The 23560-nt window shown below is 38.8% G+C and overlaps 1 protein-coding gene, 1 long non-coding RNA gene and 1 other non-coding gene across 10 annotated transcripts in view; 1 reads left to right on the top strand and 2 right to left on the bottom strand.

Moving 5' to 3' along the window:
* Positions 1 to 7034, bottom strand: part of DPH5 (diphthamide biosynthesis 5) — a 36658-nt gene extending 29624 nt beyond the window's left edge. The window contains exons 1-2 of one of the 2 annotated variants that reach the window (XM_049111623.1): positions 6919 to 7034; positions 5844 to 6001 (exon numbers count right to left, since the gene is read on the bottom strand). In XM_049111623.1, the coding sequence (XP_048967580.1) occupies positions 5844 to 5978 (135 nt within the window). In that variant the 5' untranslated portion in view covers positions 5979 to 6001; positions 6919 to 7034. Of the gene's footprint in view, positions 1 to 5843; positions 6360 to 6918 lie in introns of those variants that run through there. The other variant, XM_049111622.1, reaches the window with a different exon arrangement.
* Positions 6400 to 23560, top strand: part of LOC112640772 (uncharacterized) — a 152765-nt gene continuing 135604 nt past the window's right edge. For 2 of the 7 annotated variants that reach the window (XR_007411404.1, XR_007411407.1), the window contains exon 1: positions 6400 to 6548. This is a non-coding gene — a long non-coding RNA (uncharacterized LOC112640772). Of the gene's footprint in view, positions 6549 to 9388; positions 9507 to 13104; positions 13218 to 17155; positions 17314 to 22677; positions 22859 to 23560 lie in introns of all 7 variants that reach the window. The other 5 variants (XR_007411406.1, XR_007411410.1, XR_007411409.1 and 2 more) reach the window with 5 other exon arrangements.
* On the bottom strand, positions 15289 to 15426 carry LOC112641124 (U4 spliceosomal RNA). Its single transcript, XR_003124514.1, has one exon. It is a non-coding gene; the product is annotated as a U4 spliceosomal RNA (small nuclear RNA).

Here is a 23560-nt window from a genome sequence, read left to right as displayed (position 1 = left end):
TACATTTATATTATATATTATCCAATGACTGATAAGCCAGGTTTTGTACAGTATCAATCCTAATCTTCTCCATTCATGAAAACGAAGGCAAAACTCAAAATTCATTCCTGCTTTAAGTTGGCAGGTTTTGTAAGGCAGATAGGGTAAAGATTCAAAATTGGTTACTTTTGGATACTTCTGGAAGGACACATAAGAAATTACTAATAATTGCCTCAGGAAGGGGGGCCAGGATAGGAATCTTTCAATGTACATACCATTTAATATCTTTAATTTTATGCCATTTAATGTATTACCTGGTAAAAAATAGAAAAGTGGAAGCTAGAAGTAGGATACATAAACAAGAAAAAAAAAAAAAACTAAAAAAAAAACAAAAAAAAACAAACCCTAAAACACACTAACATTTAAAGAAGGAACAGAGAAACAAGGGCTTACAAAAGGGACTTAAAAGAATGGAAAAGTACAAATAAAACCAAGAGTCATGTCATGAAAGTCAGGTTCAAGGAGTGATCAACTATGTTAGAAGTAAAACAGGTAAGAGTTGAAAACTATCCTCTGGTATTCTTAGTTACTGAACAACTGTTCAACAAATATTTCAGAGGAATGGAAGTGAGCTTGCAGGAGTCTGAGCCATGAGTGAAGTGGGGACAATAAAAGTACAATTCTTTTTCTAAACACTTTGGATAAACAGAAACAACTATGGAGAAAAGATGTTTAAAGGGGCGTTTAAGATGTTTAAGAGTTTTCAGAATGCACAAGATATGACTGTAGTTTCAGGTTGAGGGGAGAAGGATGTTAATACAGATCAAACATAATGAAGAAAGAATAATTGATGGGAATAAGGTTTCAGAGGAATGGGGAGAGAGATTTGGAAAAAAACACATCTAGATTAGAGTTAGTCTTCAACAGGCTGAGACTCTCATTTCACAAGTCACTTTCTAAAACTGGGGAGAAGACAGATTCAGATTTAGGGGAAGGACAAATGGAAAGTTAATAAAGGTCACAGATGATTGCCTCATCTTTCTTAGTGGGAAGTCTGTCCCTCCAATCCCAATCCTCAGGAGTTGGATAGGAAGACAAAGAAGTAGACTGATGAAGTGGATTAGGAAGAAAAAGGGAGGGAAAGATATACTGGGAGAAAACAGAGGGAAACAGATATACTGGGAGAAAACAAGTTATTTTAGTGATGCCTAAGAACAAGTATGGCAAATTATTGTGCTTGTCTCCTCCATGTGTTTACTCGTAATACTCTTTCTCTTTCCTTTACCAAATCTTATCTATAGTAACTGTCTCTTTCTCTTTGCTTTATCAAGTCTTATCTACAATAACAATATTTATAATACATTTACATTAGGTCACTCTGGGGTCAGGCACAGTTCTAAGAACTTATGCACATAAATTCATTTAATTTTCATCACAATCCATGAGATAGTCCCTATTTTTATCCATTTTAGAGATAAGAAAAATAACACAAAGTGATTGCCCAACATTACAGAACCTTGGTTGACTGCAAAACTTCACATGTATTACAGATGAGGCATAGGGGTGCCTGGCTGGCTCAATTGGTAGAACATGCAACTCTTGATCTCAGGGTCGTGGGCTTGTGAGTTCAAGCCCCACAGGGGCATGGAGCTTACTTAAAAAAAAAAAAAACAAATGAAGCACAGACAGGCAGAGCTTAGTGGTCTCCTCTGCTTTCTGTAGGATAGCTAAAGCCCCAGAGTCAGCCCCCTTTGAACCACAGCAACTTCCTCTATTTATCCTACAGAGCTGTATAAATATTACCATTTTTTATCTAGACCATGAAAAAAAAGAAGCAAAACAAAAAGATTGGGATGCATTACTTTAAGACATAGCTCAAATTCCATCTATTCCATAGTGTTCTCTGACCACAATGACCTGAAGTGATCTTCTATGTATTTCAACTGGAATTAATCACTAGTAATTATTTAATATTTGAGACAGCTTCTACTATTTAATTCATGAAAACAAGAGCACTGGCTTAAATAAGATCATCTAAGTTCTTCCCAGCAATGTAATTTCAGTTTCTTCTTTCCACTGTTGTCATGAACTGTTATTTAAATCTTCCATTATTCAGTTTTCCTGAGTATAACACAGTTGAATCATGAACCACTTGAGAACAAAGACCATAGCTTATACCTATATATATAAGGCACTACAGATGTATTACACCAAACTGGCATAAAAGATCTAATTTATTCACAGAAAGTGACTAAAGAAATTCAAAATGAAACTCCTGGATTCGCGGTCTCTAGTTTAATTTACTTTTGAGTAATACAGAACATATAAATACTACTCCCTGTTTGGTAATTTGAAAACAATAGCTTTCAATGTAATAATAGATAAATTCCAAATCTTTAAAAAAAAAAAAAAAAAGGCAGGGGGACGCCTGGGTGGCTCAGTGGTTGAGCATCATCTTTGGCTTAGGGTGTGATCCTGGAGTCCTGGGATCGAGTCCCACATTGGGTTTCTTGCATGGAGCCTGCTTCTCCCTGTGCCTGTGTCTTTGCCTCTCAATCTGTGTCTCTCATGAATAAATAAATAAAATCTTTTTTTTAAAAGAATGGACAAATTCCAGATTTTTTTTAAATTACTTGTTTATTTGAGAGAGAGAGGGAGAGAATCTTCAAGGTGACTCCCCACAGAGTGCGAATCAGAACTGGAGCTCTATCTCAAGACCCAGGAGACCATAGGACCTGAGCTGAAACCAAGAGTCGGATGCTTAACTGACTGAGGCATACAGGTGCCCCAAATTCACACTTAGCAACATCCATGTGTGCCATTTATAAAATACTTTTTTGTGTGATTACTGATAAAAGAAAGTATACATTCAATAAGGAAAATATTTTTCCAATCTTTTTTCCCACTATATAATAATTTAGTTATTGAGACCAGATTGTATACGTAGGTATGAGAACATCAACAATTTTTAAAAATCAATTTGTTTAAGAAAGAAAGAGGCAGAAATGAAACAGAAAGGAAGTCACTGAAGAGAAAGTGGTTCTGAGATCTTAGAAGGCAATAAAAGGCATGAATTTATTTACACCTTACTTTATTGCAGAAAAGTCATTAAAGGTGGTTGAGGTTGCATAGCAAGTTGCTCAGGTAAAAACATGAACTAAGGACCTGGAGGAGGTCATGAAGAGCAGACCAATGGAACTTTGTGATAGGAGGATTCAAGCTGGATCATTCTGCTTGAATCCTATCTTCTCTGTAGACATTCTCTGAAATCATTATTTTGTGAAGCTATTTTCTACCCCTGAGTATACAGAGACACTGTATGGTATAAATGTGAAGAGTGGTGATTCTCAACTCAGGACTGTCTTGGCTCATATTTTGGCTCTATCATCTGTAGGACCTTGGGCAAGTTTCTCTGTGCCTGTAAAATGTGAACAGTAATTACAGAGTAATAATCCTGTTCTACATGTGAAACACTCATTATAGTGCATAGTAAACATTCTATAAATATTAGCACTTATTATATGGAGGAACAGATATTCCAGCACCTTAACAAAGTATACATAATTTACCTGTAGGTGAAGCTGGGCCAGGCCCCAACAATACATTCTTGGAAAAAATATACTTGAAAAAATTACAGCAACCAAAACTACCATTTAACTAACACTTAAAGTTTACAAAGCACTTTCAAATACATCATCTTAATAAAAACATACATAACCCTCCACCTAGTTATTATCTCCATTTTCACAAATGAAGTTACTAAGGTTTAGAGAAATCTGGAAATGTGTCTATTAACAACTAGCATTTTTGAACATTTTTGCAATAGGCACTATGTTAAGAACGTATGTTAAGAGGTAGGGTTTTTTTTTTAAGATTTTATTCATTTGTTTGACAAAGGGAGAGAGTACAAGCAGAGGGAGCAGCAGATGGAGGGAGAGGGAGAGGGAGAAGCAGGCTCCCCGCTGAGCAAGGTGCTAGATTTGGGCCCAATCCCAGGATGCTGGGATCATGACCTGAGCCAAAGGCAGATGCTTAATTGACTGAGCCACCCAGGAGCCCTGATGTAGGCATTTTTAGCCCCATTTTACAAACTAAAAAACTAAAGTTAAACGACTTGTCCAAGGTGACATGGTAACATGTAACAGAGAAGGCTTAAAGTCAAGTCCAACTTTCCTCTGTGCCATGCCCTGACTTTTTATCCTATAAAAATTTATCCTCTTGGCCTCAATGTCCTTCGACAGATGAATGGATAAAGATGAATATCATTGAATATTAGCCATTAGAAAGGACGAATACCCACCATTTGCTTTGATGTGGATGGAACTAGAGAGTATTATGCTGAGTGAAGTAAGTCAATCGGAAAAGGACAAACATTAAATGGTTTCATTCATACGGGGAATATAAGAAATAGTGAAAGGGGTGACGTCAGAGTGGCTCAGCGGTTTAGCGGCCTTCAGCCCAGAGCATGATCCTCAAGATCCGGGATCGAGTCCCACGTTGGGCTCCCTGCATGGAGCCTGCTTCTCCCTCTGCCTGTCTCTCTCTCTCTCTCTGTGACTCTCATGAATAAATAAATAAAATCTTAAAAAAAAAAAAAAAGAAAAATAGTGAAAATGATTATAAGGGAAAGGAGGAAAAATGAGTGGGAAAAATTAGAGGGTGACGGAAGAGGAGAGACTCCTAACTCTGGAAAACGAACAAGGGGTGGTGGAAGGGGAGGTTGGGGGGGGGGGTGGATGGGGAAGGGGGGGGCGGTGACTGGGTGATGGGCACTGAGGGGGGCTCTTGGCGGGATGAGCACTGGGTGTTATACTGTATGTTGGCAAATCGAACTCCAGTAATAATAAATAAATTTATCCTCTTGGATGAATTTGATTCCAGTTTTCCTTGATCACTGGTAAGAGAAGAACATTTCTTATCATGAGCTTAGATACTTTGGTTCCAACCAGACAAATGAAAGCCAACAAATCAAAGCTGGTCATTAGACACACATCAGGACATGGCCAATTTACGTAACAGTCTTTAATTTCTTAAGATGTTAAAGTAACTCTGAAACTAGAGTTCTCTGGGCTGTGAACCCGAGGGAACGGAAGACCTTCACCTTTTTGTTCGCAAGCCTTGACAGGCCATTCAATTCTACGTCTCCCTCCTCTTACAGCAGCATGTCCATGGCTCCCTTCATCTTCAGTGCATTCTATTTGGATTTTGACAGTGCACCTGAACCACCTAGCCCCTCCTCCAAAACGTACTGAGCCCTTAACAAGAGCAAGCTACACGTATGACATATTAACAAATCCTAGAAAAAAAACAAAACAAAACAAAAAAAACAAAAAACAAATCCTAGGGTTGGGAAGTCCCAGGCTGACGCAATACACACAAGGGAGTGTGCATCAGCCTCCCTGGCACTTTTTAAAGGTGAGACCTCTCTGGACAGGATACTGACAGAAAGGCGATTACCATTCCCTACGGATATACTACTTCAAAGGGAGCAGCTTTCCGCTTAGTTTCTTGAATGTACAACCAACTCATTAAGGTGATGCCACTACCTCATTAGGACTCAACTCAAAAAAAAAAAAAATGTCTATCTCATGAAATAAGGGATTTTGGTAACTATCCTCAGGAGTGTAAAATAACTTTCCTATTTACCGGAGAAAGCCACAAAATCAGACTTGTAAAGCAGGACAAAAAGCGCCCTTTCATTTTCCAGCTCACTCGGTGGTTGTGTTACTCCCAGTCCTGTGATCCTTAACGGGCTGGGGATGTGTTTTAAAGGCTTTAAGCCAGCAGGCCCGAAAGCTGGGTTCAGCGTGGGTCATGGAAATCACAGCTTTCCTCCCAGGGGCTGGGGCGCCGTAAGCACCTACCAGGACTTCCTTCCCTACAGTCAGGATCGAGGTGTAGGCTTCCAGGTACACTCGCCTGCAGCGTCTTACGATTTCCAGGCCCTTGACTGTGATGTCCTTGGCATCGCCCAAGCCCAAGCCGATCAGGTAAAGCATTTCAAAGTCCAAGAGGGCGGGGACTGCAAGACGGAGGCAGCAAGAAAAACACGTGTCAGCTACACCGAGGGCTCCCAGAATCTAGTGACGACCGTGGAAACCAAGAGCAAGTGTGCACGAGGGACCGCAAGTCACGAGCGAGGTCCGAGCGCCTGGCGTCCCGCCCCTTACAACCGCGGACTGGGACGAGCCGCCTCTCCCGTTACACCAAATCAAAAGCGGTCAGTCACCCTCCGAGGACTGTCGCTGAGTCCCCAAAATGGCTAACCGGCAGCCTCGCCGAACAAGCAGCTACCCGCAGGGCGAGCTCGCGTGGACGGAAGGCCCACGCCGCCGGCCTCACCGGCGGTGCCGCAAAATGCCGCCGCCTTTACCGCACTTTACGACTGGCCGGAGGGGCGGGTCAGCGGCTCCCCGGCGAGCGGCGCGGAGGCAAGGGCTGGGCCGGAAGTGAGCGGCCGGCAGCTGGGCCGCGACGCGGAGGGTCGGTCGGGCCGAGGTAGGGGGGGCGGGGGTCCGCGCACAGCCTCCCGGCGCGGCCTCGGGGGAAGGACCCCACCCTAGGACGGGGTAAGTGCGGGAGCTGTGGCCCCGAGGTCGGGCCGCACGGCCGCCTCCCCTCCAGGCCCCGGCGCGGCTGACGGGCGGGAGGGACTGAGTCGCCCGGGTGGTGGCCGGCCGCGGCACTTCCGGCCTCGCCTCAGCATCCCCTCGTCCCACTGCTGCCTCCCTGGGAGGTGTCGGGTTAGCCCACTTGGCCCTCGGTGTGACTCCGATTTCCCGGCGGGCGGTGGTGCCTCGGCTCTGCCCCCACCTGGGGACCTCCTTCCGGGGTGCCCCCGGGTCGTGCCCGGGCTACGCCCCAGCCCTCCTCAGCGTCGGGAAGCCCAGGCCCGCCCCCTGCCCCCCGCCGCTGTGCCCTCGCGCCTAGAGAGGTGACCTTTAAGTGCCCAGGAATTTCAGGTTTCAATCGCTTCCACCGGGGGAATTCCTGCGAAGTGGTTGGTTAGATGTAGTTCCGGTATCGGGAATGGTTTGTTTTGACTGTAAATGCCCTTGGTAAGGTCACTAGTGACCTCATCAAAGTCAAAAAGACAATTTCCATTGTTTATCTTAGTAGGCAGTGTTGATTATTCAGATTTTTCCTGCTTGCTTTTTCATACAATGCCTTGAGTCTTTTTTTGCCCGACGTTTTTTTCTCAAGCCTTAATTTCATCTGATTTCTCCAAGGTTCCATCTGCCCTCTGCACTTCTCATTCAGTACGCTCGTCATGACTGATTCTATCCGGTGTCATTAACATCCATCCATTCCTTGTACCATAAGCAAAAATTAATTCAAAATGGATCATAAATTTAATGGAAAACATAAAACCATGAAACTTCCTAGACAGAAAATATGTGTGATCTTATTATTTAGGCAAAGACTTGTCAGGTGCAACACCAAAAGCATGATGTAAGGGAAAAATTTTTTTTTGAGAAATTGAAGTTCACTGAAATAAAATGTATGCTCTTCAAAAGATATTGTTGAAGCCACACACGGGAGAAAATATTCGCAAAGCGTATGTTTGCTAAAAGACTTATGTCAAGAATACATAACTCTCAAAAGGCAAAAATAAGAATACAACTTAATTTTTTAAATAGGCCAAGAATTTGAACAAGAGTCTCGCAGAGAGTAAGATAGATAAATCCCCAAAGAGGATACACTAATATCAAAGAAGCTTTGAAATGATGCTAATTATTAGACATTAAGGAAATAAAGACTAAAACCACAGTGAGATAACAGTATATACCCCGTAGAATGGCTGACATTGGAAGCAATAATAAAACCCTGAATATACACTCATAATTTTTTAAAGATTTTATTTATCCATTCATGAGAGACACAGAGAGGCAGAGACACAGGCAGAGGAAGAAGCAGGCTCCATGCAGGGAGCCGGATGTGGGACTCGATCCCGGGTCTCCAGGATCACGCCCTGGGTGGAAGGCGGCACCAAACCACTGAGCCACCTGGGCTGCCCTATTCACTCATAATTTTGAGTGTCTGGTATTTTGCTGACTCAGACCTTTAGCCTCCCATTCACATCTCCCCTTCAGCTTCCTATATTTAACTTTATGCTGGAAATCACCTAGATAACCCAGAGGCATATCACATTCAACACATCCAAAACTGAATCCATCATCTTTTCAACTTGGCTTTTCCTTCTGTACTATCTACTTTGGATGGAGGGCGTTATCATCTATAGACGTAGGCAAGCCAGACACTTGGAAGTTACCTCACATCCAATCTGACTTATCTGCCTCTCAATAGAAACCGTACCTACTATCACAGTCTTTCTTTAGGTCCTCATGTCACTCCTGCACCTGTTCACCGTGCCTCCCTCACATTCATACTTCTTTCGGGGGACCAGAGAGACCTAGCTAAGTTGCAGTCTGAAAATGACATTCCCTTCAAAAAACCCTTTTGAGGTCAAGAGAAAGTCGAGGCTCTTTAACATATCCCACAAGGTCATCCCCAGAGTGACCACTGCCTACCTTGCTAGCCTCATGTCTCTCCACTCCATACCTTGAGCTACTTCTCTAGTGGTACTCTTCTGTGCCCACAACATCCTCCTTTGACTTTAGTCAGGCTACCACCTCAGCATGGAGTACTTTCCTCCCATTTTCTCCTATCTAGATCACTGCTGCTCATTCTTTAAGTTTTGGGGGCCCCTGGGTGGCTCAGTTGGTTAAGTGTCTGATTTCAGCTCAGGTCATGATCTCAGGTCGATCTCCCTGGAATCGAGCCCCAAGTTGGGCTCTGCACCCAGTGGTGAGGCTGCTTCTCTCCCTCAGCCCTCCCCCTGAGCCTTCCTGCCATTCATGCTCTCTCTCTTTCTCTCTCAAATAAATAAAATCATAAAAAAAGACTAAATTTAGGAAACCTTTCCAGAGATCCCTGCACTAGTTTAGGTATCCTTTTAATTATAATAAAACTCTGTGCATATACTTAGAAGTCAACCTAAGTGTTTTATAATTGTCCATTTGTGTATCTTCCTTATCAAACCATCAATTTCATAAAGTTAGGTCCTGTATCTTCTCATCCCTAAGGCTTAGCACAGTGTCTGCCACATAATAGATATTCAGTAAATGTTTGTTAAATAGAGCATTATGTATACACTAGTAGCTCAGTAATTTCTTTGAGTTATGATATATTTTTCAATCTTTATGAAATGCAAGGTGTGGTATGCTTTAGATGACTACCAAAAGTCATTGATGGGATGTCAAACAAAAGCATGTCATTCATGCCACTTCAGAAAGTTATTTGTGTTAAAAGGTTTATGATACAGTTCACATACTCCTCATAATTACCCTCTTGAGTAGGTAAATTTTCCAATGTACGGTCATTTTTTTTAATGTGTTTTTGTTTTCAGATTTGCTTTGAGTAATTCTAAGTGGATTTACAGTGAAAGGACAGTGCTGAAAGGAAGGTGTAGTTTATGTCCTTTCAGGAAATCTGTATTGAAAATGAAGTTATTCTGGGTAGGTAAGGTAATACTCTTTTTTAGATACAGAAGCAATTTCAATTTTTAATCTTCAGAATTCGGTTAACTACTTTCCCTATAAGGTTCTTACCTTTCTACTTGCCTTCATTTCTCAATAGAAGTGTAAATTTGGGGGACTTTTCTGAACATAGATAAAGGTGTTGTGGAAATCTTTTTTCCTCTCAACAAATGTAATCAGCAAAGTCTTGCATAGTCTTTTTCTGCAGAATTATTCTTTCTGACTCGGACATTTCTCCCTTACCATTTAAAACAATTTCAAATATGATTGAATTTTCCACAGTGTTTTTTTTGTTTTTTTTAGTTTTTATTTATGTATTTGAGATAAAGTGCGTAGGATGGGGAGGGGGAGGGGAGGAGGAGTAGAGGAAGAAGCAGGCTCTCCACTAAGCAGGGAGCCGGATGACCTGGGGCTCCATCCCAGAACCCTGGGATCATGACCTGAGCCGAAGGCAGATAACTGACTGAGCCATCCAGGTGTCCACGCCCCATCATTTATTATTAAGATTTTCAAATATGTAGAAAAGTTGAAGCGTTTTTAGAGTAAACATCCATATAGTCACCTCAGGTTCTATAGTTGTTAACATTGTGCTATATTTGCTTTATCACATGTTTTTATCCGTTCACTGGGCCATCAACCCATCTTATTTTCTGATGCATTTCCAAGAGAGTTGCAGACATAAGTAGACATATTAATTGCATTTTGCATGTAAGATAAACCCCTCATCTAGAGAACATACTAATGAAACATAGCTAAGCATATAGCTGATTAAATTATCTCATTTCTTCACCTAATTTAGGCAGAGATTTTGAAAATTTCTCTTTAAAACAATTTCAGACAATTTTAAATCAATATGGTAGCATTATTTTGATGATAATGAAAGTATAATACCATAGTAATACAGTAAATTTGGATCTCCCATCTAGTAGAAAAGAGGGGGATGGTTTTAAAGAACTGCAATTCTAGAGCCAAAAAAAAAAAAAAAAAAAGAGGATGAAGTGAAAGCCTTTTTAGTTTAAAGAATAACAAGGATAAATGAGGCCTAGAGCATTTTCTTCTTTATATTCCTGCTAGGAAGTAGGAGAGTACCAAATCATCCCTGAGGGTGAACATTTATGCTTTTCCTGAAAGAGCTTTAAGCTGTTTTCATAACCTTTGTCAGTAACTCATTTTTAGTACCCACACTGTCAGAAATTCTTCCTTATATCTAATCTGTGACCTTCAGGCAGTAGTCCTAAAATGTGAAAGATATAGATAGTCATAAGAAGTTAATAATGATGGCTTTTCCATTCCATTGTCATAAACACATCATAGTAGTTAAATTTTAGAGTTATAACAGTTGAGACACTGCGTTACATTATGTACAAATTGTAATTAACTTACATCTAAAAGAAGCCATCCTTCAATTTTCCTATTTGAGTTCATTGTTTGTCTATTGAAAAGGAGACCTCAGAGCTACTGGGTAAACTCCATCTGACCTCGTTGTGAATAAAGAATATTAACCTATATGTTCCCAGAGATTGCCTCATTGTTAGAGTAAATCTTGATTAATATTTGTAGAGTTTAGCAATCCCAGATTAACTGATAGTCATTTTCTATCAATTCACAAATAAGTGATAATTAAAGCATTGCTGGTAACTGAGTGATAAACATTAAGGTGAGCATGTGATATAATGAGCCCTGGTTATTATATAAGACTGGTGAATCACTGACCTGTATCTCTGAAACCAATAATACATTATATGTTAATTAATTGAATTTAAATAAAATAAAAAAATAAAGATAGCATTGCTTTAGAAGTTATATTTGGTATTCCTTCCTCCAAAGTCTATTGCTAAAAGGGTAGAATCAGGGATACAGTAGTTTCACTCTTCCTGTGTTTAAAAAACTACACAGTGCCCTTTTAAGATATATTCAGGGAGCCATATAATTAGCCAAGACTTGGTGGGAGAAGGAGAAAGGTTACTCCTTCACTCAAAAGCCAAAATTTTTAAAAACGACTTACCAGGTTTTACTACTCAATATACTACTGCCCTGCTTCTCTGAACTCACCTCCTGCTGCAAAAACTATAAAATGGTACACTTCCAGAGCTGGGTTTTGCTGGGGAGGAAAAACAAACAACTGTATACTTCCAATTATTTTATCTGCTCTTTCCCCTCATAGCACCTTCTAACATCACTGTGTGATTTACTTATTTATTGTGTCCATTTTTATTGTCAATATCCTTCTACTAAAATATAAACACCACAAAGGCAGGAATTTTTTTTTTTTGGTCCATTTGGTTTGGCATATGCTCAGTAGATACATGAATGAATGCACGTCCACATATGTAAATTAGTTATATATATAAATTATATATAAATTACAAATAAATTCTTTTATTTATAAAGGAATAACTATGGAAAGTTTGCCTAATGGTTAAGAATTGGGATTATAGGGGGTTCCTGGATGGCTCAGTCAATTAAGGGTCTGATTCTTGATTTCGACTCTGGTCATGATCTCAGGGTTATGATCAAGCCCATCGGGCTCCATGCTCAATGGGGAGTCTGCTTGAGATTCTCTCCCCCTCTCTCCCTCTAAGGAAAAAAAAAAAAGAATTAAGATTTTAGTGTCATTGAGACCTTGGCTTAAGTCCAGGAGTTTCCTGATTGCTTTTCTAAATCTCAAGTTGTTTCATCTGTGAAATAGAGATAATAGTACCACCTCTCATAGGATTGTTGTGAGGATACATGAAAGAATACATAATAAAGGTTTTAGCATAGTGCCTGGCAATTGGTAAAGACTCCGTAAACATTGACCAATAATAGAGTTTGAAATTAATTTTATCCTTATCTGCAGAGTCTATCAGATTATGAGTACTAGCCTTCTCCACCATCTCTATCCCATCTAGATTGGTTCTTACTCTTTTTCCTCCTTCACAGTAGTGTGAAATTAGTTCATTAGTTTTAAGACCAATCCATTAGATTAGATATCATACTTTATTGATTGCCAGAGGTCATTTTAAGCAAACATTGTTATACTCTGAGGTGCCCTTTATGAGAAAACCTGTCTTTGCTTTTATCATTCTGTCACAGCGTTCAGCACTGTAGACTTGGTTAGCACCAAATAAGTGTTGCCTAGCAATTTGTTAATACTTAAGTATAAGATGGCTAATATGCAAATAATATTTTAGTAAATGAAATGTAGTGAACAGAGAAGATGTTCATTTGGGATCTAAAAATTAAATTTATTCTTTTTTGTAAAACTTTGTAAATGCCAAACAACAATAAAAAGAGTAGTTGTGGTACATTTATACAATACTATGCAGTAAAGAGAAAGAATGTACTACTCTTTTTTTTTAATAATAAATTTATTTTTTATTGGTGTTCAATTTGTCAACATACAGAATAACACCCAGTGCTCATCCCGTCAAGTGCCCCCCTCAGTGCCCGTCATCCATTCACCCCCACCCCCCACCCTCCTCCCCTTCCACCACCCCTAGTTCGTTTCCCAGAGTTAGGAGTCTTCATGTTCTGTCTTCCTTTCTGATATTTCCTACCCATTTCTTCTCCCTTCCCTTCTATTCCCTTTCACTATTATTTATAGAATGTACTACTCTTAACACAAAACAACATGGATGAATCTCAGAGAAAGAAGGTTGAGCAAAAGAGTGCTATGAAGATAGGATATACCTTGCCTCCAGCAAAGTCCTCAAAATCGTAAGTGTACAATTGGATGAATTCATACAGCTCTTACATACAGCCATGTACACATCACCCAGTTCAAATTATGAAACATTTCCAGCATCCTAGAAGGCCTTTGTACCCCAGGAAATGCCTTTCCCTACCAAGGTAACCATTAGTTGACCTGTAGTACATAAATTACTTTGTCTGTTCTTATGAATGGAATCATGTATTATGTCCTCTTTCATGTCTGGTTTCTTTGGCTCACCTTTATTTCTGTGACATTCATTCATGTTGTTGGATGATACATAGTTCACTCTTTGTCTTTTTTTTTTTTTAATCTCTTTTTTTGGAGTTCAATTTGCCAACATATAGCATAACACCCAGTGTTTATCCCATCAAGTGCCCCCCTCAGTGTCATTCTTTGTCTTTGCTGAATAGTATTCCATTTATGAACATATCACTATCTTTTTTATTGTTGATGGATATTTAAGTGTCTTAGTTTTGGGCCAATATGATTAAATCTATGAATGTTGTATCTTTTGTTGGACACAATGTTCATGTCTTTTGGGACATTATGCACGAATTGGAACTGCTAGGTTAGAAGATAGGTGTTTTTACCTTAGTAGATAGTGCCAGACGAGTTTTGAAAGTACTTGTACAATTTACATTTCTGCCAGCTGCTGATAGGAGTTCCAGTTTCCCCATGTCCTTGCCAAACTTGGTATTGTAAGTTTTTTAAAACTTTAGTTTTAGTGGGGGGTGTGTAGTGATATCTCATGGTTTTAATTTATAGTTCTGATGAAAAAAGGTGGTATTAATTGAAAACATTTCTAGGTAAATTTATTTTTTGGAAGCAGAAGTATGTATTCGGAGCACTACAGTTACTTAATTGCTGAATCTGTGCTTGTAAGTTAAACCCGTTTTTCCAAATGGGCCTTAATATGTGTGCAGCAATGACCATGTGCTTAAAGAACACAGTTATGCCCAAAGAGAATGCCTGTGGTCAGGATGCCCACTTCTTCTGGCTCCGTTGCCAGTAACTGAGTTGAACTGGTTTTGCTATCAGTAAGATGAATGCTTTAAGCTAAATGATTGCTAACACACATGATGGGTTTCAGAAACATCCTTCTGCGGAAGAAGTAGGTTGGAATGGAAAGCATTCTAGATCAGGAATCAATCTGGGCTCTTTGCACTTTGTAGTCTTTGCTTTACTTAATGGCTCTAAACCCCAATAGTAAGTCTCTTCCTCTTCCTCCTCCTTCCCGACTTTCCCTCCTTTTAAAGATTTGATATGAAAAGAAGCAATATATAATTCCTTAAGCCTGGAAATTAAGATAACTAGAATATGTCTTATTAAACTATATAAGTAATGATTAAATATGTACACTAAGAAACTGTGTAGGCCTTGAGTTATTCAAATTTAGTAGTATGGTCATTTACCATATGTATAGAGAGTAATTTTTTTCCACAATAAATCTAGAAACATTTGCAACCAAAATTAAAGCCCTGTCTATGTGAAATTGCAGAATTTCCACAAACTTAATTTTCTTGGAGTGGATTTGGTTTGCATTTTCTAAATCCTGGGATATGATTTACCCTGACCTTATTTCCTTGCATTTTACTTGATTTTATTTGGTTTTGGGTTTGTTTTGTAGTAATATTTTCTGTTGTTTCTTTGAATAGCATTGTTTCTTTTTCCATTTTTTTTAACTCACTGACAAAGCTCATTAAAGTTTCTGAAAATAATGGCTTACTGGGATCCAGGCTCATACAGAATTAATCATATCTTTTCTTCTGGTTATTGTTCTTCTTGAGATATTCATTAAATAATATTAGATGGAATTCTAACAGTAGTGTCAAAGATACTGTTTATTCTGTGTATACCAATTGCAGAAGCAGTAAAAACTTGTGGTCAAGAGCATGGGCTTTGGAGTCAGATTATAGGACTTGAGTTCTGGCTCTTCTTACTAGCAATAATGATCTTAGGAAAGTTCCCAAATTTTCAGTTACATTATGTGCAGATAATAAAGGTTCTTACTCATAGGACCATCATGTGAATTAAATGAGGTAATAGTTCATATAAAGTATTTTTAACAGTGTCTTGTACTTAGTAGTCACTCAGTAAATGTTAGCTAACATTATAAATCTTATTGTCTTTAAGGTTTTAGTGAGGATTAAATATTAGCAATAATTGCGCCTCAGATAAACCTCATTGGCTATGATACTGCCACTGCGCAAAGCTGTGTGAGGATTAAATATAATAATAACATGAGTAAAGTGTATGTCCAAAGGCCTACAACATAGTAACCAATTAACATTGGTTAATATTACTATCAAACAAAAATTTTTCTCTGGTCAGTTGGTTTTATACAATTTCTATATATTCAAGTAAAACTACACTTCAGGACCCTGTCCCTCCCCATAAAAAAAATGAATTTGCAATTTGAATATTTGGTACTCAGAAAACATGGATTTCCAGGATAATACTTGAAGCTTATAAAAATTATAATGTAGCTAAAATGTTATTTTGTAATGAAAGAAGGAAGTGGTATTAATAACTTTAAAAAACTAAGTTTTGAACTTTTTTTTTTAAGATTTTATTTATTTATACATGAGAGACACAGAGTGAGAGGCAGAGACGCAGGCAGAGGGAGAAGCAGGCTCCATGCAGGGAGCTCGATGCAGAACTCCATCCCAGGACCTGGGACACATCCCAGGTGTCCCTGAACATTTTTTTTCTTGAATAATGATTTGATAACATTTTTAAAATTTCTTAATAATTTTGTTCTGTGACCATTTAAACTCCCATCAGTAGAGAGAAGGTTTGGGGGGTATGGCCCTATAATACTTTGGGGCCATAGAAATTGCACTCAGAATCATATTAATTTGATACTGGTCTCACTTAACATTTCTTAATTCGCTTCCTGTTCATCTGTGCTTCTGCCTGGCCTCCCTGTGTTTCTCAGTAGTAGAGTTCCTTGTCTTGTACCTAGTTCATTACTACGTCACTATATGCATTTCTGCCTTGTTTTTTCAAGAGATCAAACCATACAACTTATTTCAGTCTTCCAAGAGAGATTTGATTTTTCACCCTCAGCTCCATCTCACCTTAAGTGAGTTCTTAAAAGCAAGATCTCTGAAACGTTAAGTTCTTACCTGTCTGAAACTGTCAGGGTCAGTGAGTACTTTTGAACAGGTTGTGCACTGCACAACTTTAAGAAGTGCCATTCACATAGACTACATACAGACTACTGGACTGCTCATGGTGGCCCAGTGACCAATAGCCTATTTCTTAAATTTTTTCACATGCTGTATTTCTCCTTGGATAGATACTCTGGATCTTGTCTTACTTGACTTTTTGTTTGTTTTAAATGCTACATGCCATATCATTACATGCTGATTAAATTTTTTTAAAGATTTTATTTATTTATTCATGAGAGACACACAGAGAAAGGCAGAGACACAGGCAGAGGGAGAAGCAGGCTCCACGCAGGGAGCCCGATGTGGGGCTCGATCCCGGATCCCAAGATCACGCCCTGAGCCAAAGGCAGATGCTCAATCACTGAGCTACCCAGGTGTCCCTTATTACATGCTGAAATAACACTTTAAAGAGTGGTCTTCCCTGGACAACATGTGCTGAGATTCATGCCCCAGTATTGATAGTCTTCTTTAATTATCTGATACCATGTCTCAATTTTAAAAGGCCACCACCTGTTGTTCAGTGTTGTTGCCTTCACATAGAATATTCCTTTCCTACTTTATCCTGCAGGAATCTTATTCTTTAAATTGTAGTTTAGAAGCTCTTAATCTCTGGTATCTTCCCACATCACCTAAGCTGCAGTTTCTTTCCTTTCTCTTGATTTCTTTTAGTATCTTATTTCTCTAGTTAGACTATAGATTTTAAGGGGAAGGGGTAGTGTTTTGTCTTTATGTTCTTTGTAATACCTGTATCAATGCTTTGCTCGTAATAGATGCTGAATATTTGTAGAATGTCTTGGTGTAAGTGCTGCTAAGAAGAGCAGTCAAGTAATGATGTGCTTAATGGAATCAAGAGGAGAGAGGTCGCCAACGGAGAAGTGTAGTGATGTGTCTGAGGTGATAATCAGTCTTGAATATACTCAATGGCAAAGTAAGTTGCAATGTGTTAAATTATATAAATCATTTGTATCTTTGGGGTAAATCCCCAACAGTGCAATTGCTGGGTCGTAGGGCAGGTCTATTTTTAACTGTTTGAGGAACCTCCACACAGTTTTCCAGAGTGGCTGCACCAGTTCACATTCCCACCAACGTGGATGACCATGATGAGTACAATTAAATGGGAGAGGAGAACAGGGATTGATTAGAACCTGACATGAATCCAAACTGGAACCATTTTCTTACATTTAGAAGTTCTGTCAAATGTCAGAAAAATAAAAATAAATTTAGATCTAAGTTAACAGCACTCTACATTCAGTTTAATGTTTAAAACCATGAAGAACTAACTAGGTCCTAGGAGAGCTCTCATCAAGCCTTTCTAGGACTGCCATCACATTGGATTATTATAAACAAAAACCTCACTTTATGGTGAGATTCCAACAAAACTAAAATGTGTTGGGAGATTTTTCTCCCTTCTTGTAACCATCTAGACACAGGAATGAATAGGCATAGAGAGAGCTGAGATTATTACTTATTTCTGGAGAATCACATTTTTGACAGATTCCCGCACACTCATGAGTGTTCATCACATGCAAAGATTTAGCTTAATTCCTTCCACAACTAACTTGAAGCCCTGTAATACCTAACTGGCCATAATTGTGCCTGCTTTGATACAAAAAGTATTTATGTGCCTGTCATGCATAAGGCTATGTGTTCTGTACTCTTTGGGCACGTGTTACTATCTGTACCCTCTGGAGATTGTATGTAAGTGGGGAAAACATCGTCAGTAACTGCTCCCTAGGGACAAGTTGATAATATACAGTGATACATGCTGTAATAGAGGTACAAATAATATAGCGGGAGAAGGGAATGGGGGAGACTAATTCTACTGGTTGCAGCTCTAATAGCTTGATCTAACGCTGTTCTTTTTATAGTATCTAGGTAACACATGGAAGCTGTTCTTGGATGTTTGCTCACCAGATAACCAAAGTTTATTTATGTCACAGTCTGGGGGAACTGTATTGATGGGGTATTTTCCAGGGAGCCCAACTTGTTGCAGATGGGACAGTGTTGCAGGTGGACTTCAGCCTTACAGACATGTTAACTGGAGTTTCCAGGTTACCCAGAATGCCAGTTTCTTAGCAGTAGACTAACACTAAGAATGCTCTCTCACCCCGATTAATTGCTCTTCATGTCTTGTTAGTTTTGTCTCCTAAATAATTCGCGTACCTTCCCAATACTCTCCATGTCCACTGCTCAAGCCTTAATCCTAGCTTTTGTCATTTCTCACTTGTACCATGGAGTAGCCTTCTAACTGGTCTCCCTATCTCAAGTATTGCCCCAACCCATCTTTTACGCTGCAGTAGTGTGCTCTTTTTAAAAGAAATTTCATTGTAATCTCTTTAAAATTTCTCAGTTCTTCTGTCATATCTATACATAAAAGTCAAAATTCCTTAGAATAATATACAGACCTTTCTAATTTAGATTTTCCCAATCCTTATTCCTTTCCCCTGTTTTATATCCTTTACTGCATGCTAAACCCATTTTCCGGAAGTCAGGTTTTTCTTGTCACCATTTTGCTGCCATTCCCACTCTCTGGAGAACCCCTATAGCCCTCCTCAAGGTAGACTCCTCTTCATTGTTAAGAGTTAATTTATATATTCTTTGTTCCAGGAAACCTTTCTTAAACTAAAGGAGTATCTTTTTTGTGTTCTCTTTCCTACACCTAGTAGTGCATACCCTCTTACAATAATTCATTGTTTTTCGGTCCACCAGTAGAGTTTGTATTCCTGGAAGGCAGAGGCAGTGTTCTTTTCATTTTTGCAACTGAGACATAGTTAAAATGTATCTTTATTAAATGAATGAAATAGACACTTGATATTCTATTTGATTTGATTTACTAATTTACAAGCAATCTTGAAGATCCATTGCGTGAAGTAATTTTTATTTTGCAGAGGCATAAATGTGAATCAGGTGCCAATGGGGTTGGTGTGCAGAAATGAGTCACTCACCTTGTGAAGATCCTAGCCAACTATTTAATATCATCATTTCAGAGTGGCTTTTTTTTTTCTTTATGCAGACTGCCAAAAGTTCTATTGTAAAATTTTAGTTAGAGGATGAGTTCAGTCAGTTTTTGTGGGCTGTTTTTATGAAATTGTGTTCATAGAAAAATGAGTAGTGATTACTAGTTTAAAATGTTATAAATATCCCTCTGCAGTATGGCCATGCTTTCTGTGTACTTAGCAGAAACAGGAATTTCCACTTAGCTATTCATTTCAATAGCTAATTCCTGGCATCCTCAGGAAAAGGAAACATGGTGTGGAATTATTTCTTATTCTTTGGGCCTGATATTTTGCATGGTACTCTTCTGTAGAGAATGTACATAAATTGTTACTTGTGTATCATTTTCAACTATTAGCTGGCTTTCCTGCTAATTAGTTGGAATTCCATTGTTCCTGAATTCCCTGTCCTATAAATATGAGTTATAACTTAAATTTTCTCTTTATAGTGCTTTTTGTACCATCGTTTCTTTGTTTTTTCTCCCACTCAGAATACAGTATTCCTCATCTTGTTTGATAAACACATGCCCTCTACCCCTTGTCTGAATTTCTTTGAATCTCTTCTCTCATTGTCACGGAGACTTTGCCTTATCTATTATCCTCTTCCACAATTTCCACTTCTCCCTCCCTGCTGGCTTTTTCCTTTTAGCCTATTAGAATGTACCCATCTTAAAAATCAGAACAGCTTCCCTCTAATTGTTGCCCTCATCTAGGTATTTCCTTATACTTTTCCTTCTTTCACACACAAGTGTATTGAATATATGGTCAGACGTCATCTCAGATTTCTCATCCCTTTCATTTTCTTAATCCATTTTATCTGATTTCCATCCCTATTTCTGTGAAACTCTTCTTGCTATGGTCTCTCATGACCTGCATGTTATTAAACCAGGGAACAATCTGCTACTGGATGCAGATACTGTTTTCTCTTGAATTCCTGTATGTTCTAATTCTGTCTGGTCCTCAAATATTGCTGTTCTCTGGATTCCTTTCTTGGTTTTACTCTTTTTTTTCTTTTTTAAAAAAACAAACTCCTACTTAATGATCTTATTTGCTCCCATGGCTCCAAAATCACTTTTAAAGTCATGACTTTCAGGGACGCCCAGGTGGCTCAGTGGTTGAGTGTCTGCCTTCGGCTCAGGGTGTGATCCTGAAGACCCAGGATCGAGTCCCACATCGGGTTCTCTGTGAAGAGCCTGCTTCTCCCTCTACCTGTGTGTCTGCCTCTCTGTGTCTCTCATGAATAAATAAATAAAATCTTTAAAAAAACTAATCAAGTTAATGACTTTCATATCTGTATTTTCATTTGCAGTTTCTCTCATGAGCTACCTTCTCCATTCAACTGTGTGTCTGCTATACTTTGTTCCACAGAATCTCAATATGTGCCAAACTGAACTGTACTCTTCCTACCATAGATACTTTTTTTCTCTTCAATTCCTTTTAGTGAAGAGAAGCACCATTAAAATCAAACCCTAATGTCCCTCTGGTGTTTATCCCCTCAAATTCAATTGAATCCAATATAGTTTTATCTTCTTATGTCTCATGGTTCTAATTCCTTTTTTTCTATACTAACTTACTGTTTTCCTCCAAAGTTACTTCCTCACTTCCTAAGACTGATTCCAGTCTCATCTGATGTATAATCCATTCAAGACGCTGCTCTATTTTTTCTGAAACTTATCTCTCATGAATGTATTCCCCTGCTTGAAATTCTTCAGTGCTTCCCCATTACATTCAAGATAAGATCCAAATTTCTTAGCATAGTGTACATAGGGGCCATGTGTTCTGGCTCCGTGTTTCTCTCTAACCACAACACTTACCTCCTGTATGCAGTTCAACTTTCTATCAGGTCCAGGGAGCACTCCACTCTCCACCTTCCATGCTTCTCTTTTGCCCTTCTAACCTCTTCCTCCTGGTTATTCTCTGATCAGCTCTCATACTTCAGTCTTGATGTCACTTCTTCCAAGCCTCTTGCTTCTCTTTTTCATCTACTCTTTTGGCATTGCTACACTTACTATTTCATATTTCTTTTATAGCATTGATTAATTCTACTATAATGGTTTGTCTGAGTCTTCCCTAGACTGTAAGCTCTCTGGCAGCAGAAATTATGTATTTTATCTTTGTATCCTAGTAACTAGAATGTACTTATGAAATATATTTAATAAAAATTTGTTGGATAAAAATATGTCTGATTTCTAATTACTTCAGAAATAATCACTGCTATTATATTACAGTGCTTTATAAAAAATCATGTAATACAAAGTAGGTTTACTTTTTAAAAACGGTCACAACTCCTATATGAACCAAGGAACTTGAAGATAGAGAAAGCAGCGTAGGAATACATATGGCAGTAAGTATAGTAAAGCCTTTGCAATGCAATTCCAATACTAACTACCTAGAGTTAGACCAGACTTCATAGGTTAAGGGTACAATGCTTTACAAGACTACCCTCATTTCAGATACCAGCTACAAACTTGAGAATTCCCAGGACTTCTCTCACTTTTGACCAGTTGGTTACAAATTTGGGAGGTTCCCATAACTCCCTCAGGTTTGATTGATTATTCACTAGAACAACTCACAGAACTAGGAAAGCACTATACTTATAGTTTTATTATAGCAAAAAAGTAGCATGTCAGAACTAGCCAAAAGAAGAGACTCTTAGAATGAGGTCTGGGAGGGCCCCAAATAATGAAATTTCCATGTCCTCTCCCCATGTAGTTAGAACATTTTCCTCCACACACCACCCCTCCTTTGATGTATGATAGTGCATAGAGTATCGCTAGCTAGCCAAGGGAGCTCATCTGAGCTTCAGTGTCCAGAAGTTTTATTGGGGTTTCATTACATAGCCAATTGACTGAATCATTGGCCACGAGGTTCCGTTCAGTCTCTGTCCCTACCTCTCCTTCCTGGTGGTGGGGTTGATATTACGTGGCTCAAAAGTCCCAACCTTCTAATCATATGATTGGTCTTTCTGTCTTGTCCAGTCCCCATCCTGATTCATTTCATTAACAGAAACTCTCTTGGAGTCCACCATAAATAACAAAGACACTCCTATCACTGGGAAAATGCAAAGAGTTTAGAGGCTACCTCATGAGACAGGGACAAAGGCCAGCCACATTCTTAATCCAACAGCCTTAGGCCATCTAAAACAAAATAAGCCTAGTCACCAAAACTGAAGCATCTACAAAACATGAATTACGTTGATAATCCAGAATTTGTTTTAATCATATCAAGAAAAGGCCATGTTCCAAAGGAAATGAAAACAAGATATTGAAGAGTTATTTGTGCTTCTCTGTCCATTGCAGTATTATTTCCAATAGCTAAGATACGGAAACAACCCAAGTGTCCATCAATGGATGAATGGATAAAGAAGATGTGGTGTGTGTATATACCTGTATAATGGAATATTGTCCAGCTATAAGAAGAAAGGACATCCTACCATTTGCAACAACATCGATAGAGCTTGAGGACATTATACTAAGTGAAGTAAGCTAGATAGACAAATACTATATGTTATCATTTATATGTTCAATAGAAAAAAAGCCAAGCTCATAGAAACAATGGAATAGTGGTTGTCGGGGCTGGCAGGGGTCTGGGGTGGCTAATAGTGTATAAAAGGGTACAGACTTTTAGATATAAGATAGTCTGAGGATCTAGTATACAGCATTGTAACTTAGTTAATAATACTGTATTATATAATTGAAATTTGCTAAGAATAAACTTTAATGTTCTCACCCAAAAGAGGAGGGAGCAAGGAATTTGGGATTCATGTACAGATTTTTTTTCTAAGATTTTATTTATTTATGAGAGAGGGAGAGACATAGGCAGAGGGAGAAGCAGACTCCCGGTGGGGAGCCCAGTGCAGGACTCAATCCCAGGACCAAAGGCAGATGCTCAACCACTGAGCCACCCAGGTATCCCAATGTACAGATTTTTCTGAATGATACTTAAAAACTGAATTGACAGCATAAATTTTTATTTGGCAAAGTCTATTAGAAGCTGTCCATACAAAGTAATTTTATCAGAATCAGGATATACTTCTGAATTAGATTACACAAACTTCATTTTAGAGAATACATTTCAACATTGCACTGATGTGGACAGTTCAGAGCATATAGACAATGAAACTTAAATGATTTCTTCTTTAAAAGCTGATGGCCTGTGAAATCTTACTGAGTCCTACATCTT

This window comes from Canis lupus, chromosome 6, assembly GCF_003254725.2.
Source record: "Canis lupus dingo isolate Sandy chromosome 6, ASM325472v2, whole genome shotgun sequence".
NCBI lineage: Eukaryota > Metazoa > Chordata > Mammalia > Carnivora > Canidae > Canis > Canis lupus.
This window is presented reverse-complemented; position numbering and strand designations above follow the sequence as displayed.